The sequence below is a fragment of the Pristiophorus japonicus genome, chromosome 14 (genome assembly GCF_044704955.1).
Source record: "Pristiophorus japonicus isolate sPriJap1 chromosome 14, sPriJap1.hap1, whole genome shotgun sequence".
Lineage (NCBI taxonomy): Eukaryota > Metazoa > Chordata > Chondrichthyes > Pristiophoridae > Pristiophorus > Pristiophorus japonicus.
Window position 1 is genome coordinate 44,589,941 of NC_091990.1, and position 18,903 is coordinate 44,608,843.

Genomic DNA, 18,903 nt, shown 5'->3' on the forward strand with positions numbered 1-18,903 from the left:
TTCTGCCCCTTACCGTACATGCAGCTTGGCACTCCGTTTCAATGCCAGGTTGCGGCCATTGCATCCCTTAGTCCTGATGGCCAAGTGGCGGTCATCAAAGGGCCTGCAGAGCTCGCAGCCTCACTCCCCTTTAATGGAAGGGGAGGGTCGTTGAAACGCATCATGCATACCCGATCCCGCCCCAAAAGCAAGTGGAGCGCGCAACATTGCGCCCTACTTCCTGTGAGGGGCGTTAACCGGAATTACATTTCAATGGCAGGACTTCTGCGCTGGCCCTGGAGAGGTTACCGCCCCCAACCGGGGCAACAGGGAACATCAGCCCCCAAGTCTTTCTTCTTCATCTTTGCTCAAGGATCCACAAGAGTGAGAAGATCAGTAGACCACCTGGCATTTCTGGTCCTGGATCTGGCAAAGACACCCATCCACAGGTTCAAGATATGCAAGATCACTGGACAGGATTTCTGAGAGTTTACCGATGTTTGCAAATTTAGTTCAAGCCAGGCTGGCCCTGGAATACCACCATACATTGCCTGATGGCTCATTGGATACTTTGGTGACTGGCAGGTATATTGTGCTCAGTTTTATTTTAGTTTTCCCTGACCATACTATCTTAATTTATTTTGAATTACTTTTGTTTTGTTTTGTTTTAGTGAATGTTAGTTTGCTTGGAACAATCCTCCCTGATTTTGCCCAACCCACCATCTATGTATAAAATAGGATCTATGTATAAATCTATGTATAAATGTTCCTGTTTCCTGTTCCAATATGCATTACATTTATGTGCCTGCATTGAAATCCATCTGTCATTCTCCAGCCTGTTTAATTGGCCATATTTTTATTAATCCTGTTTATCACCTATAAGTTTCTATCTGATCATCTATCTAAGTATTATGAATACATTTTAGGAGATTACAAGAACTACTCGCCTCCAAGTCAACCAACATTTTTGCAAGGATTTTTGCAAAAATTTATCTTCTGGCAGATGTTGCCCACAAGATGTCTCAATGAAGTAATGCTAGTAATTAAAGGGCACAGTCTTCAAAAAACATCTGATTCTGTATTTTTTCCATAGTTGTCCTCTGTGAAAGGCCTGCAATTCAACCCTCTCCCTAATCTTGTGTCCATTGACCATCATGCCCCACTTTCAGCATTAGTTTTCCCACTGCCTTTCTGGAAAGCAATTAATAACTGACTTAATTTATTCTAATTTATCAACAAGGGACATATTGGCCCCAATATTAATCTGAGCAGGGGGGTGGAACTGCGTGGGTGAAACCCGGAAGTTAACTAAGCAGGTCGCAATCTGCAATCTCAACTCAATTCTACTAATTGATTTTGAGGTCTGGGTTTTGCATCTCGAAGCTGTGCAGTGAGCATGGTGCCCACCCACATGACACGATCTCAGCTCTATTTAATGGGTCATACATAAATGGAAATTGAGATGGTCAGGTTGGATGGTGGACATAGAGCAAAGGATCACCCTGATTCAATGACACTGGTATTACTGCAGCCAGAAGGAGGAAGGTCATACTTTTGGCTAACAACAGGAGGAAGAACATAACAATGTAAGAATTAGGAGCAGGAGTAGGCCATTCGGCCCCTTGAGCCTGCTCTGCCATTCAATAAGATCATGGCCAATCTTCTACCTCAACTCCACTTTCCTGCACTGTCCCCATATCTCTTGATTCCCTTAATATTCAAAAATCTATCAATCTCTGTCTTGAATATACTCAACGACTGAGCCTCCACAGCCCTCTGGAATAGAGAATTCCAAAGATTCACCACCCGCTGAATGAAGAGGTTTCTCCTCATCTCAGTCCTAAATTGCCGACCCCTTATTCTGAGAATGTGACCCCTAGTTCTGGACTCCTCAGCCAGAGGAAGCATCCTCCCTGCATCTACCCTGTCGAGCCCTGTAAGAGTTGAGTATGTTTCAATGAGATCACCTTTCATTCTTCTAAACTCTCGAGAATATAGGCCTCGTCTGCTCAACCTCTCCTCATAGGACAATCTCCCCATCCCATGAATCAGTCAGGTGAACCTTTGTTGCACTCCCTCTATGGCAAGTATATCCTTCCTTAGGTAAGGAGACCAAAACTGTACACAATACTGCAGGTGCGGTCTCACCAAGGCCCTATATAATTGCAGTAAGACGTCTTTACTCTTGTACTCAAATTCTCTTGTAATAAAGGCCAACGTACCATTTGCTTTCTTAATTGGTTGCTGTACCTGCATGTTAACTTTCAGTGATTCGTGTACAAGGACAACCATGACCCTCTGAACACCAACATTTCACAATCTCTTACCATTTAAAAAATACTCTGCTTTTCTATTTTTCCTACCAAAGAGGATAACTTCACATTTCTCCAGAGTATATTCCATTTGCCGTGTTCTTGCCCACTCACTTAGCCTGTCTATATCCCCTTGAGGCCTCTTTGCATCCTCCTCACAACTTACATCCCCACCTAGCTTTGTATCATCAGCAAACTTGGATATATTACATTTGGTCCCCTCATCCAAATCATTGATATAGATTGTTAATAGCTGGGGCCCAAGCATCGATCCTTGCGGAACTAGTTACAGCCTGCCAACCCGAAAATGACCCGTTTATTCTTACTCTCTGTCTTCGGTCCGTTAACCAATCCTCAATCCATGCTAGTATATTACCCTCAATCCCATAAGCCCTAATTTTGTATAATAACTTCTTCTGTGGCATCTTATGGAATGCCTTCTGAAAATCCGAATACACCACAGCCACTGGTTCTCCCTTATCTATTCTGCTGCTCTCATCAAGAAGGAATAGTTGGAGGTAGCTGAGGAGGTGAGCAGTAGGAGCCTTTTTCCTAGTGCTTGGATGCAATGTAGGAAGCAGTTTGGTGACTGAACCAGGTCAGGAAAAGTACGGACGTTTGCTGATTAAACTACATCCTGTGCTTTAAGCCCCCTGCCACCTTCACTCTGTCTTGCTATATGTTCTCCATCGCATCATTCCTCGCACCCACTCAACTTTCAGCAGCACTCAGCCTACACTTTCTATGCACTTTCTCACCTCCCCATTTATCCATCCACCATTGACACTCACCCCAATTTTTATGTAATGTAATGCATGTGTCCCATAAACACTCTCGCTGAATGCACTGCATCCATCAGGTGAATACCTCACCTTCACTCAGAATTGTTTATTCGCTCCTTGTAGGGCAGAGGAGCATAAAATGCAAGGGAGAGCGACAGGACTGGAGGTGACCCACCAAATATAGTCCAGCTAACTATTGCAGAGGAGGCGGCCCTGGAGATAAGTGGCCCATCTACATACTTTTCAGTCAGAGATGGAAAGACATGGAGCTCACAGATAGCTGATGACAGAATGACAAATATCTTCAAATGACTTCATTTCATCAATAACTGAACTATGAGAAGGCTGAATATGGGGATTGTCAAGATTGTGACTTTGATTGGGGGTGGGTTGGGGGGATGGGGAGGGGGGGGGGGGTAGAGGCCTAATCCTCTCCAAACTCTGCTCAGCTGGACATAGATGCTGAACTCCTGGGGCTATCATTGAGAAGAAGAATGCTACAGGTGCATTAGCAACTTAACCAGGTACTGACAAATGTGCCACAAACATAGCAGAGAGGATGGAGGAGTCCAACTCGAAAGCTAGTGTATTGGTGGTGCAGGTAATTGCAAAAATGTCTGCCATAGAGAGAGTGGCCACCTCCATGGAGCTTCAAGCAAGTCTCTCGAATGAGTCCATGTAGGCCATGACCACAGCCATCCAGACTTTGGATGCGAACCTGTCTTCCGCCTTAAACAGGATGCCTTATCCGTGGTCTTACAATGCATCACTGATCTCCACCAAGCTAATCTGCAGCAGAGCGGTAGAATTGACATGGCGCAAGCCCAGAAGCGGGATTTTGATGAAAGGGGCATGGAACTGGGAACTTCACTCAAAGCGCTCGCACTTCTTACCAGTTGTCTCCCGCTGCTGCCTGGTCTCCCAATGGCTGAGTCTGCCTCTGCACAGCTGCAGGTGGAGCCATCTTTGGCGTGGTCCTCAGGGTTCACAAAACGCAGAGGACGTAGGCCAAAAGCATCTCAGCAGTCAGGAAGGGATGCAAACAGCCTGCCTTTACCTTTGCTCAAGTGACATGGGTTGCATCAAGTAGAAGTGGTCGGAGGCGCAAGCTCGAGAAATTGTAATTCACCAAGGGTATGCACATGAGTGCTTGACAAAAGGTTATGTTGTTAAGTTTCCTTCTTTAATAATGGCACATAAAATTAATTGATTAGCACCACTTCCATGTCTTGCCCATTATTGCGTCCCAAGTGCCAACTCGTCCTTTCACTTGTTTCATGATGAATATCAATACTTGACAGGACCCATTGGGCGGATCTGCAATGGGTGTATGAGTGGTTGAATGACTGTTTAGTTCAGGGGTGGTTGGTGGCAGGGTAGGAGTGAATCACCGGATTTCATTTCTAATGCTTTACCTTCGAGATATTTGGCCATCCCTAGCATCTTGGGCAGTGATGTAAGTGACTGGTCAAACGATGGGTGCTCCATCATTATCCTCCTCCTCATCTATGTTCTCCTCATCCAAAGATGAGCGATGAGCCCTTCGTCCTCCTCTGCCTGCAATCCACTCTGCTGCGCAACGTTGTGCAGGACGCAGCACTATTATTCTGGAGACCTTCATTGGCGAGTACTGAAGGCCATTTCCAGACCTATCTAGGCACCTGAAGCGCATCTTCAATGTTCCAATAGCTTTCTTTATGACACACCTGGTGGTTATGTGGCTCTCATGGTCACGCTCCTGTGCTGCATTAGTGGGGTTATTCATAGGCATCATGAGCCAACTTTGAAGGGGTTATTCCCTTGTCTCCTATGAACCAGCTGTTAAGTTTGCTTCCTGGAATGAAAATGTCTGGAAGGTTGCACTGCTGCAGTATGAATGCATTATGACAGCTCTCAGGGAATCTGGCACTGGCCTGCATCAACCTCTTCTTGTAGTTACACACCAGGGATAGGCTATTGACAAACATTCACTATAAACCCACTCACTCCCACAGCTACACTTCCTCCCACCCCGCTTCCTGTAAGGACTCCATTCCATTCTCCCAGTTTCTCCGTCGCATCTATTCTGACGATGCCACCTTCCATAATTAGTGCTTCCGATATGTCTTACTTTTTCCTCAACTGAGGATTCTTCTCTACTGTGGTTGACACGGCCATTGACCGTGTCCGTTCTGTTTCCCGCACTTCTGCTCTCACCCCATTCACTCCCTCCCAGAACCATGATAGGCTTCTCCTTGTCCTCACCTTTCACCCAACCAGCCTCCACGTTCAACGGATCATCCTCCGCCATTTCCGCCACCTCCAGCGTGATCCCACCACAAAACACATCTTCCGCTCCCCTCCCCGTTCATTATTCCGCAGGGACCGCTCCCTCCGTGACACCCTGGTCCACTCCTCAATCACCCCCAGCAACCCCACCACTTCCCACAGCACATTTGCATGCAAGCGTAGGAGGTTCAACACCTGCCCTTTAACTTCCTCCCTTCCCACTGTCCAGGGCCCCAAACACTCCTTCCAGGTGAAACAGCAATTCACTTGTATTTCATGCAATTTAGTATACTGTATTTGATGCTCACGATGTGGTCTCCTCTACATTGGGGAGACCAAACATAGATGGACTGACCGCTTTGCAGAACACCTCCGTTCAGTCCGTAAGCGTGACCCCGAGCTTTCGGTCACCTGTCACTTTAATTTTCCGCTCCACTCCCACTCTGATATCACCGTCCTCGGCCTCTCATTGTTAGTAATGGAAGCTCGTACAAACAGAACTTATCATAATTATCAATGAAAATACTTCATGTTTATTGGTGATCCCAGGTTCCTGGGATGCATGGGCCAATACGCTCGACTGCGAATGAAGGCCTCAGACCGCAAGTCTATGATCCTTCGGAACCACCAGGTACTTTCGTTAAAACATTTTTGGTCAGAGGCGTCCGCCCACAGGAAGCCTCCGACCGCAATTTTTGGGCCATTTTTATAAATGATTGATAAAATTTTATTTTTCTATTTTTTTTTAACTCTTACGCTGATAAAAGCAGGACTGATGCCTTTTTTTTTAAACCAGGCGTAAGAATTTCAAGGGCATTCGTTGGGCAGAAGTTGAGCAAATAGTCCAACTCTCTGCCTGCGGAAGAGCCCATTTCTTTGAGATTCGTACGATCTGTCACTCATTAAAGCACTTTACAATTCATCAAGGTGAAGATCTGATTCATTCAGTTTTCAGCTTACCTCTGCAAAAGGGAACTGGAAAATCCCACGATGCACTGTTCTCTGAGCTGGCAAGACAAGTCAGCACTGCATGTCCTTCAAGGAAGTGGCCAGCATTGCAGCTAAATCGGATTTTGTCCCCGATGTTGAATGTGGATCCCTGCTGCAGCCCATTCTGTAATTTGCCAGGATTTCCACAAGTATGACTTGGTAAAACTGAAAGAGATAAAAAATAATATTTTTTACAACTTGATGAGTTGCTCACTGTTCTCAATTATGATCATTTTTCTCTTCAAATTCACACAACTGAATTGAAATCAATGACATTTCACTACTGCAATATGAGAATCAACATTGCTTTATTTTGCAAAACCATATTTTAATGGATTGTACATTATTATAACATCCACTGTATCAAGCCTCCCAAATTTTAGCTGATTTGCATAACCTTACTGAAAAGAATCCAAACCTCATTATTATAAATCCACAACTATATCCACACAATAAATCAAAGTGATGCCTTTCATTAGTAATAATATTTTCCATGCTGAATTTTTTTTTAAAATCCATGAAATTCAGGATGTCCTGTTTTTTTCAACGCAATTCACCCGAAATCGAGCAAACCTCACAAAAGAACACGGAATTTTATACGCAAATTACGTCTAGTGCAGCTAGAGTCTCTGTGATCTTTAGCACAAGTTTAAAACTCAACGCACTCGAAGCTGGTCCCGCCCACAAAACTAGACACGCCTCCAGGTCGAATTAATCACCAATTATGCTCGTTTGTGGGCCTTCGAGGAGGCTCTTAAAATTAAACTGTTGGAGATGCAAGGAGAATATGAACATTTTAAAAGCTTTGGAATATATATTTTTTAATTTACTAAGGAAATGGCTACTGTGCACCAGTGTAACAAGCAAGTGGCTCTATAGATAGGTTTTTAAAGTCATTTGTAGTTATTTAAAATCGGGTTGCTCACAGGTGCTGGACGAGGTGGCTTATTTTTCATGATAAAGCAGTGGTCGGCACGTAAGGTCCTGGACGCCCTATGAAAGAAGGAGAGGGTGGACCCTGTTGGTTGGTTCTCCGAGCAGACTGTCGAACTCGTCTGGCAGAACGTCTCATCGCCAGAGCTTTCACACAAGCACCAAGACGTAGCTTGGTTGGCGGTGAGGAGGGCCCTACCCATCAGATCCTTCATGCACAGCCGGGGTTTCAGGGACACGGCACTCTGCCCTCGAGTTGGCAGACGAGACAGTCATCCGTCTCCTTTGGGATTGCCCCATTGCAAGGCAGGTCTGGATGGAGATGCAGTGGTTGCTGTCGAGGTTCATCCCAAGCAGCTCCGTAACACAGGACTCTGTGCTCTACTAGCTGTTCCCAGGGACACACACCAAGACAGATATCATCTGCTGCTGGAGGGCCATCAACTCGGTGAAAGACGCACTTTGGTCTTGCCGAAACTTGCTGGTCTTCCAGAGCAAGGAGATGTCCACGTCTGCGTGTTGCAGACTGGCGCAATCCAAGATCCAGGAGTACCCGCTGAGGGACGCACTAAAAATTGGTGCAGTCGCCGCAAAGGCACGATGGGGGAGAGCCACAGTTTAAAGCCCTTCCGTCACGATAAACCCAGGGGCTGGAATCAGTATAAAACTCCCCTCAGGCTGTACTTGTAAACTTTCTGTATACATTGAGCACCATGATCTGAAAAAACCTATGCAGTGCCATGTATAATGCAAGTTCTGTTTAGTAATGTATGTTGCAAAGAAATGTAACTGTACCCTCACCCATTCCGTGTACCGTATAGTGCCACTAGTAAAGCAGTATGATGACTGTATTACAATGTATCCTGGATTGTACTGAAATGTACCTCGAAATGTAAAGCAAGCAAATCTATTAAACGGAACTGCCGTTAGCATCCAAATGTATTGTATGGAATTGCTGACCGCATCCAAATGTACTGAACTGCCTTCCAATGTATTGTGCAAATTTTTATATGAATAAAGTATATTTTGAAATAATAAAAAAAACATTTTCATGATAAACCCATTTTCAACAGTATTAAGCAAACTGCAAGTTACCACTCTTTAATACACAAGGAATATTTTTTAAAGCAACATTTAAAAAAAAATTATGGCCTAGAATGCTGCCAGATTGTGCTGGTTAATGACCGATTTAGCGTTCAGTAATATGCAAATGAGTTTGAGCGGAAACTTGAGAAAAATAAACGCTTCTCTAAACTAGCGCAATTTTGCTTGCAATATGAGCCCGGATCACCGATTGTGAAAACTCTTCCCTTAGTTTCTGAATTCAGGTTGTTTGATAAACAAAAAGGACCCAAGAAACAATTCCTGAGGCACTCCCTGTGTACGATGTGTAAAAGCTTTGTGATGTTAACTGTTGTCTCAGAATTTTAAAATGGGGTATTGGGTGGTATGGGAGGGTCAATAAATACATATATAAATAAATACATGTGGTATTAATCACAAACTGAAACTTAACTATTGTCTACCTGAAGTGAACATTTTCACACACACAATTTTTACCACAAACAATGTCAAAGCCAGAACTAAAGCTTTAATATAGCTTCTATTATTATTTTATTTAATAGAATCAAAGGCTTCAGGCAAAATTATCAGCATGTCTGATAAACATTAGAAAGTCACTGGTCTGCAATATGCCATGTTTGAAGCACAACTTTTAATAACCTCTGCATAATTATATTAACGTAAAAGTGAATTATCTTGTGCTGCTGTTTATTATTTTTACAGCAGTACAAAATCCAAAATAGCAGCCAAAGTCATCAATGATGTAGCAAATTATTTTCAACATTTTCAAAGACACTCGAACCTGCATATTTATGTTTTTTGAATAACCAGGAGTAACTTTACACCTTGATTATGAGAGATTTTACCAAAGTAGGTGTAAAGCAACAAAGCACCAGGTTCAAATTATCCATGCTATTTTATATTATCTACATACCCAGACATAGCAGACCCCCGAATCTTCCCAAATAAAACTTATTTTGTGAATTGTGAGGCAATGGTACTTCATATTTATCAAGTTCTTTATTCACGATGGACCCATATAATATGTATTGTATGAGAGGTTTTATAAAAGCATTGGAAAACCTTGCAATTCATTAGAATTCTCTGTCCCCAGAGGGCTGTGGATGCTGAGTCTCTCAGTATATTCAAGGCTGAGAATAATAGATTTTTGGACTCTCATGGAATTCGGAGTCGAGGGGAATCAAGGGATATGGAGATCGGGCGGGAAAGTGGAGTTGAGTTCAACGCTCAGCCATGATCTTATTGAATGCTGGTGAAGGCTCGAGGGGCATATGGCCAACTCTTGTTTCTATTCCTTGGGCGGAATTTTCGGCTTTGCTGATTTCGTGGCGGTAAGGTTTGCGCCTGGGAACACAGTTTGCGTCTCAGTCAGTAAAATTGGGCAGCTGGGCCGTGAGTGTGGGGCAGAGCGCTAAGGGAGGCACCGTAGACCTCTCTTAGGGCACTAGGACGACTGAGGATGGGAAAATCCAGAGCTGAAGAGCCATCCCGGTAGCACTCTGAGAGGCCTGGAGAGAAAAAAAAAATTGAAAAAAAACACACTAAACACATTCCCAATCCATAGTCCGCGCAACCACAACATAAATCGCAAAAAAAACCAATCACACTTACGTGAGATGGACATTATTTACCTCACTCACCGCAGCCGGTATAGGTTGGACCACCCGTTTTATCAGGCTGTCCCCCAGTAGGGCGCGCCACGGGGCTTACGGGTCGGAAGGGAGTCAAAAAGCAAACCGGTGTCACCACCAGGGGCCTTGCACACCGGCTCAACTCTTCCAGGCAGAACTGCTCCGTGCCCCAGCAAAACCGGCCCCGAAAACCCCCGTGGGCCGCTGGAAGCTTACCGCCCGCCCAGAAGAGCTCACCGCCGCCATTGCTGCCCCCCCCGCACCCCAGGGCAAAAAACATAAGTAACCAGCAGCGGAAAAAGCAGCCCCTTATGTTCTTATTAGGGTATTCAAACATTATAAAGTAAAATATGAATGTATTACAAGCCATACACCTATTTTTACATTTTATAAGGTGTCAGATATATTTAAACTTCTCAACAGCAACTTTCCAACAATTACCTTTTGTTAGTTAATATTTCATTTTATTATTCTAGTTATCTGTTCCGATAGAGGTTGGATTTTTCAACGCCAAACTCCATTTATTCTGCATATTCACACAGAGGGAAGGGGGTGATTCATGTAATTTCTCCTGACCCCTTCACCGTCTCTAAATTGTCAGACTGCTTGTCTGCCATCCAGTTCTGGGTGAGCAAGCATTTTCTCCAATTAAATATTGGGAAGACCAAAGCCATTGTTTTCGGTCCCCGCCACAAACTCTGTTCCCTAGCCACTGACTCCATCCCTTTCCCTTACATTTGTCTGAGGTCGAACCACACTGTTCGCAACCTTGATGTCATATTTGACCCTGAAATGAGCTTCCAACCACATATCCGCAGCATAACTAAGACCGCCTATTTCCATCACCGTAACATCTCTGCCCTTGCCTCAGCTCATCCATTGCTGGAACCCTCATCCATGCCTTTGTTACCTCTAGACTATTCCAATGCACTCCTGGCTGGCCTCCCATGTTCTACCCTCTAAACTGGAGGCCATCCAAAACTCTGCTGCCCATGTCCGAACTCGCAGCAAGTCCCATTCACCCATCAGCCCTGTGCTCGCTGATCTATATTGGCTCCCTGTTAAGCAACACCTCGATTTCAAAATTCTCATTCTTGTTTTCAAATTCCCTCCATGGCCTCGCCCCTCCCTATCTCTGTAATCTCCTTCAGCTCCACAACCCCGAGATATCTGCGCTCCACTAATTCTGCCCTCCTGAGCATCCGATTTTAATCACTCAGCCATTGGTAGCCGTGCCTTCTGTTGCCTAGGCTCTGGAATTCAGTCCCTAAAACCTCTCCGCCTCTCTACCTCTTTCCTCCTTTAAGACGTTCCTTAAAAACCTACCACTTTGACCAAACTTTTTGGTCATCTGCTCTAATTCCTCCTTATGTGGCTCGGTGTCAAATGTTTTGTATTATAATACTCCTGTGAAGCATCTTGGAACATTTTACTATGTTACAGGTGCTATATAAATACAAGTTGTTGTTTGTTGTTGTTGTTGTAATTGACCACACTCGGTTATGAATTCTCTATTTCAGTGCAGCCACACTGAAGAATCTTGTCACTGTTGCACCGCAACTTAGTATTCCAAATGATGACATTATTTTTGTGAAAATCTGGAGCAAGATACACCAGGAGGAGACCTTTTAAACTGAAACTTAAAAAAAGATTAAACCAATGAGAACATTCTGAAATGTATTAGCATCCAATATGCAGGGGAAGTTGGATCACACAGAATAAGGTTCCTCGATGTTATTTAAGGAGAAGGAATGGCTGAAGGAAATCCTCTCTGTTCAAAGTGTTTCCCCATATCGATCTTTGAAAAAAGACCACTTGCCTGCATGAAATAAAGATATGTTCTTTAAACCTCACAGTCATTTCAGTCTCCTTGCTCCTCAGGTTATGGGGCACTAAGTCCATTCACTGAAAATGGTCCCGGTACTGAACCTTGGTCTGGGGATTTATCTTGTAACCTATGTTGCCCTGCTGTCAGATCTGGAGTTGCACAACACCAACAAAAAGCCCCCTAGTGGTTAAGTAACAAGCCGATAGTGTATTGTGTCACGGTCTGACAGCTGTGGATTAGTTTCAGGCTGAGCCAAAAGATCAGGGGGCAGAAATTGCCTTCCGCCGGAAACGAGGTGCACCTATCCTTTTTGTTGTGTCCTATACACCGTAATTCAGCTCTTCTTCATTTTTTTTTGAGCGGGGCAGAAGTCGGTCATAATGGGGGCGGAACGGAGTAGCCGCCGCTATCAGTCATCAGCCCCGGGCTGGTGACATCATCGCGCTGGCGCGTCACCACATCTCTACCCCTCAGTTAAAGGGGAGGGCCGCTGCGAACTCTGCGTTTATTTTAGTTAGGTCCACTACGCCACCAGGGAGGGTTTCAGCCGGGCCAGCGGCCTGGCTCCCCAAGAGGGGGTGCCAGGCTGCTTGTTGGCGACCCGGCCGAAACCGGAAGCACAATTGTCAGGCCGGTTGACAATAACAAATAAAACGCGGTTGCTAGCAGCGCCACCTCCCTTTTAAGAGCGGCCATGCCGACGACCAACAAGGAGTGCAGCGACACAAAAAACTGTCGGGGGCACCGAGCGATGGACAGAAGACTTTTGGAGGTGAATTTCGCTTCCAGGGCTGGATAGCGGCAGTGCGCGCTCTGATGATGCACTTAGGAAGCTTCGGCAGCAGTGGGGCAGAAGTGGGGGGAGCGGGGCAGATATGGTCACCGCCGGAAAACGCTCGCGGGCAAACGCGCGAACAACGGACATTCCACGAAAAATTGGCGACCATTATCTAACGAGCCCTGGCTTTCCGGTGGCCTGAGGCCTTAACAAAAGGGGTAATTTCCCAACTCTCACCAATTTCAATGGAGCCATTTCAGGATCACGTGGTCCACCCTTAAGTTACTGGATAAACATAGTGGAAGTCTAGTCATTGAGAATCAACTCACATTTGCACAGAACATGCCCAAAACTTGCATTCATTGCAAACAATGGCAATCACACACATTTTCCCCCAGGTATTAACCACCCATCCTCCTGAAGAGCAGACAAAAGAAATTAAACTAAAGTAGGAAATCCAGTACAAAGACGGACACTATAGGGTTACGTTCTCTAAATAATTTCAGAAGCCAAGCCCAAACAACTGAAGTCCCTGACAAGCAAAGGTTCAATGAGATGAAGCACCTTTCTTTTTATGCTTGAGTGGTCATCAATAGCAGAAACTTTGAAGCCAGATTCTTGACAATAACATACTAAATTATCATATTCAATTTAAACAAAAGAAAATGACCTTCCAGACTAATTATTTTGACAAGTATAGTTTTGGTGAGCAAAGAAAAGGAACAACTTGCATTTATATAGCACCTTTCGCAACCTCAGCACATCCCAAAGCACTTCACAGCCAATCAAGTACTTTTTGAAATGTAGTCGCTGTCGTAATTTAGGAAACGCAGCAGCCAATTTGCACACAGCAAGCTCCCAAAAACAGCAATGAGATAATAACCAGATCATGTGTGTTTTAGTGATATTACTCTAGTATTATCGAGCAGCAATCGGCGGATCAGATGTCTGAACTAAGTTTTAATTTGGATAAAGTAAGATACTAAAAAGGAAGCTTTTGTCTTAGCTTTTCAGAACAAAAGGAGATTTTTGAAAGAAAAAGGAGTCTGAAATTGTGTTAAAGTTACAGTTCAGAGAGAAGTCTAACAGTGACATTTAAAATAAATTGGATTATCAGTACGATAAAGGCATCAGCTTTAAATCAGAAAAATATTGCCAATAAACCAGGAAAGTAAACAATTACAGCCAATTTGCTGAAGGCGTAGCCCAGAGCTTGGAACCAGTGCACTGCAGACAAATGGCTTCAATATATCTGTTAAACTTGCAACTTGATAAAAGAGTTGTATGTTTTTCTATTAACTAGCCGATATAAAGCGATATTTTCCTGGGTCTGTGCCCAGATTGAATTGCCTATGTGCAGCGAATATCAGAACACCATCACCTGCAAGTTTTCCTCCAAGGCACACACCATCCTGCCTTGGAAATGTATCGCCGCTGTTTCATCGTCGCTGGGTCAAAATCCTGGAACTCCCTCCCTAACAGCACTGTGGGAGTACCTTCACCACACGGACTGCAGCAGTTCAAGGCGGCAGTTCACCACCACCTTCTCAAGGGCAATTAAGGATGGGCCTTGCCACATCCTGGAATGAATTTTTAAAAATGATCAGGTGGGGCAGAACAATCGCCTGTAAAGGAATTCACCCAATTTTTCTACATTAATTTAAATGAAGGAAAAAAATCAGTTGGGTTCCTTCATGGGCATGTGCTCCAACCTGCCCAATCTGTTGTTACTTGCTGATCCCAAGTGTTGGGACAAGGGCCCAAGAAATTCTCCCCTATGGAGCATGATTGCTACCTACTTGACGATATAAACGGAAAAGGTTAACTTTGTCAAGCACATTCATTCGTACTCAAACTGAGTATTGCTGATAAGTTATGTTGAACTCACCGAAGGCTGTGAGACTGTAATTTTCATCTGATTTATGCAGTGTTAAATTGAACAGTTAGTGTTGTATTACCATAATTCCAAACCAAGTTTTATTTGTGATTAACGTACACTGATCTCAACTGAACGTCGGAAAAGCTAAACGTCTCGCCACAGAGATCACGAGATCTCTGTGGAAAGCTTACTTCATGGGCCAGTGGTGAATGCCTTTGCATACAAACATAAGAATTAGCAGCAGGCATTGGCCCCTCGAGCCTGCTTCGCTGCTCAATAAGATCATGGCTGATCTTCTACCTCAACTCCACTTTCCTGCACTGTCCTCATATCCCTCGATTCCCTTAATACACATAAATCTATCAATCTCTGTCTTGAATATATTCAAATACTGAGCCTCCACAGCCCTCTGAGGTAGAGAATTCCAAAGATTAACTACCCTCTGAGTGAAGAAGTTTCTCCTCATCTCAGTCCTACCCCTTATTCTGAGACTGTGACCCTTGGTTCTAGACTCCCCAGCCAGGGGAAACATCCTCCCTGCATCTACCCTGTCAAGCCCTGTAAGAATGTTGTATGTTTCAATGAGTTCACCTCTCATTCTTCTAAACTCTCGGGACTATAGGCCTAGTCTGCTTTGTCACTGACCGCAAATTAAGGGCCTCTGGCCCCAAGTTTCCACATGATTTGCTCCTGATTTTTAGGAGCAACTGGTGTAGAACGGAGTATCTTAGAAATCGGAATTCTCGTCATTTAGTTTGCTCCAGTTCTAGTCAGTTGGAACAGTTTCACTTTGGAACAGAATTGTTTTTTCAAAAGAGGGCGTGTCCGGCCACTTACGCATGTTTTCAAAGTTTCGTCAGTGAAAACTTACTCCAAACTAACTTAGAATGGAGTAAGTGAAGATTTTTGTACGCTCGAAAAAACCTTGTCTACACTTTAGAAAATCAGGCGTAGGTTACAAATCAGGCGTAGGGAATGGTGGGGGGGGGGGGGTTGAAAGGGAAGTTTACAAACATTAAACACTTCAGTTTTACAAATAAAGAACCATCATCAATAATAAATGATAAATACAGCAATAAATCAACCAATAAATCAATCAAAAAAAATTAATGAGAAATAATTTTTTTTTTTAAATCAATAAATAAAACATTTTCTACTTACTGACTGCAGCACCGGGAGCCCTCCAACAGTGTGCTGGGATGCCTATCTCTGTAATCTCCTTCAGCTCCACAACCCCGAGATGCCCCCCGCCCCCCTGCCGGTATGTCTCTGTCAGTGTCTCTATCTCTCTGTCTGTCTGTGTGTGTCTCTCATTCTCCTTTTGTCAGTGTCTGTGTTTCTGACAGCGAGGGGAGGGGGAGGAGGGGGGTAGAGGGAGAGAGGGGGGGAGCAGAGGGAGGGAAGGGGAGGGATGGGGAGAATGGGGAGGAATGGGGGAGAAGGGTGGAGGGGGAGAAGGGGGGGAAGGAGATGGGGGGGAAGGAGATTGGGGGGGGAAGGAGATTGGGAGGGGAAGGAGATTGGGGGGGGGGAAAGGAGAAGGGGGGGAAAGGAGAAGGGGGGGGAAAGGAGAAGGGGGAGGGAGGTTGAACGGGCCGGGCCCGAGACTTCGGGCAAGGCTCGTCCCCAGCACCAGATTTACAGGTAGGTGGCGTTGGGTCGGGTCGGGGGGGGTGGTGGGAGGGAGGTTGGTTCGGGTCGGGGAGAGGGAGGGAGAGGGAGGTCAGGTCGGGGGGAGGGAGGTCAGGTCGGATCCAGTCCGGGGGCGGCGGGGGGGGGGGAGGAGCGGGAGTCGGATCGGGTCTAGTCTGGCGGGGGAGGGGGGGGAGGAGCGGGAGTCGGGTCGGGTGCAGTGGGGTGGGGGGGGGGGGGGGAGCGGGAGTCAGGTCGGGTCCAGTCGGGGGGCGGGGGGGGAAAGCAGGAGTCGGGTCGGGTCGGTGTTGGGTCGGGGGGTGGGGGGAGCGGGAGTCAGATCGGTGTCGGGTCCGGAGGCAGGAAGCGGGAGTCGAGTCGGGTCGGCAGGACGCAGGAGCTGGCCGTGGGAGGAGCCTTATTCACGCAGCCCCAGTGAGGCCATTCGGCCAGGGCTAGGGGCTGCGTGCTTCGTACCCCTCCCACACAGTTTCGGGCGCCTGGAGCTACTGCACTTGCGCGCCCACTGTGCTGCGTTGCGCCGAGGGCCAGAGGACCTGCAGGGAGGTGGAGAATATGGAGGGTTTTTTTTAGGCGCACTTTGTGGCGCGAAAAACGGACGTCCAGGTCGGGACTGTGCCGTTCTAGGCGCGGCTCGAAACTTGGGCTCTCTGTATTTTACTGAACAATTTGGGAATTTGTTAACTTGTTACCTTGTGTCCTTCTGGTTAACCCAATTATTTCTCTCTAATTTTTCTTCACCACTATGCTGATTAGAATTTCTTAATTACAGCTGTAACGACAGTAATTTATAGGTGTATTTGTAGAAAATGTTTTATTCATCAGCCTGTTATATGTGAAGTCTTCTGATAACCAAAATGATCAGATTTATTTTGAAACAGACATTAGTCGTTTGATTTTCTGGTTTCTTTCAGCAGCTGCTGGGATGTTCAAAAAGAGCTCATTACTCTAAATGTGTCGAGATAAAGCTATTCAACAAAACACCAACTGGAAATAAAAAGGGTGAAATAATTAATTCTGTAATTTTGCCAACTAGATGCAAACTAGTTAATGAAGAAAATAGCACATTGATTGTGTAAATAAGACCTGTACACGAATCGGGCGATTCTGAATGCTACTCCTCCGTGAAGTGTCGGGGGGGATATTTCCTCGCGGCTTTTCCCACTCTGCCCTCGCAATTCCAGCAGAAATTCTCTTGACATGCATAAAACTTATGCCACAAGTTGGAAGAAGCTCCGAGGAAATTTCTGGTGTCAGAATGCTCGGTATGCGAGCGGTCTTATTTTAAAGTTAATTTATGCCTTATTTTAATTTAGGACAAGGAGGTCATTATACTCAGAACCACAATTTATCTTAACACTCCCTTCCCCAATTCTGGATGATCTTATTTCCTTCGTACCTGGGCATCAAGAACCCGCCAATTTCTTCCAGATCACAACTATACACAACTTGGTCACAACCTGTTTTAAATGCCAATAAGGGTGATCCACATCCATGCTTCAGTAACAGTGAGTGACAGCTGGGTAGACCAGCCCACTGGTTTCACCACAGCCACCACCTTGCCTATCAGCTGACTGGATAAGTGAGGTTGTGCCGTGAGTTACTCGATGTCAGTTTGCGCCCAATCCCTCACACCCGAATTCCTAACTATCTGGAGCAACTTCAAACTACAGCGAGAACAACCACCAAAAGGAAACCACAGCTGAGGTTGGAAGAACACATGATCAACACCTCCCAGCCCTGCGACCTTTATCACCAAGAAGGACAAGAGAGCAGCAACATATGGGAACCCCAAGCACTCCAAGTTCCACCCTCCTTCCCCCCCACCACGCCTTGCACCAGCCTGGCTTGGATGTATGCTGCAGCTGCTGTTCCTTCATCATTGCTGGGTCAAAATCCTGCAAATCCATCACCACAACAACTGCAGAGATTAAAGAAGGTGGCCCAGTACGACCTTTTCTGGACAATTATGGGCCATAAATTGGGATGTTGGGGTGTATCCATAGGATAATTAAGTATAAGACGAGGTGTACTGTCTTGTCCTTGTACAAGACCTTAGTCAGGACGCAATTGGAATGCTGTAGCCAGTTTCGGTCTCCTCACATGATGGGTGATATTGCGGCTCTGGAAAGGGTGCAGAAGGCGGCCACTAGACTATTTCCAAATCTAAAGCATCTTGGATATCAAAATAGATTAAAAGAGTTGGGACTCTTTACCTTGGAGCAACATAGACTTAGGAGGGATATGATTGAGGTTTATAAGATAATGAAGGGAATAGACAGTGTTCCAGTTGGCAGCTTATTTCAATTAAATAGGTTAGGCAGGACCATGGGGCACAAATGTAAGTTGTATAGGGCTCGATCTAGGTTAGATGTCAGGAGGTGTTTTTTTCCCCCAGAGAATAGGAGACCTCTGGAACAAGCTGCCGTTTCATGTGGTGGATGCAGACTCGCTGAATTCCTTCAAGCAAAAGCTGGATTTGTTTCTGGCTGCGGCGGAGATCATTTCCACCGAAGGTAAGTATTGCAGGGAATTTAATAGCCCGAGTGATCTCCTGGACTAGTTTCGATTGCCTAGCTGGGTCGGAGAGGAATTTCCCAGATTTTCTTTTCCCAAATTAGCCTGGGTTTTTTGCCTCTCCCAGGAGATCACATGGTTTCGGGTGGGGTGGAGTATATAAGTTGTAATACACAAGGTATCGCAATTTTGTGTGGGACAGGCTTGATGAACCGGATGGTCTTTGCCTGTCTGTCATTTTTCGTATGTTCATAAATTTGGCCTTGCCAA

At 45.3% G+C, this 18,903-nt stretch overlaps 1 protein-coding gene across 1 annotated transcript in view; it reads right to left on the reverse strand.

The window, feature by feature from the left end:
* The window catches only part of LOC139279594 (CUB and sushi domain-containing protein 2-like), a 914,549-nt gene that overhangs the window by 21,558 nt on the left and 874,088 nt on the right, over nt 1–18,903 (reverse strand). Inside the window, exon 4 of the mRNA XM_070898714.1 lies at nt 6,302–6,496. Coding sequence (XP_070754815.1) covers nt 6,302–6,496 — 195 coding nt within the window. The remainder of the gene's footprint in view (nt 1–6,301; nt 6,497–18,903) is intronic.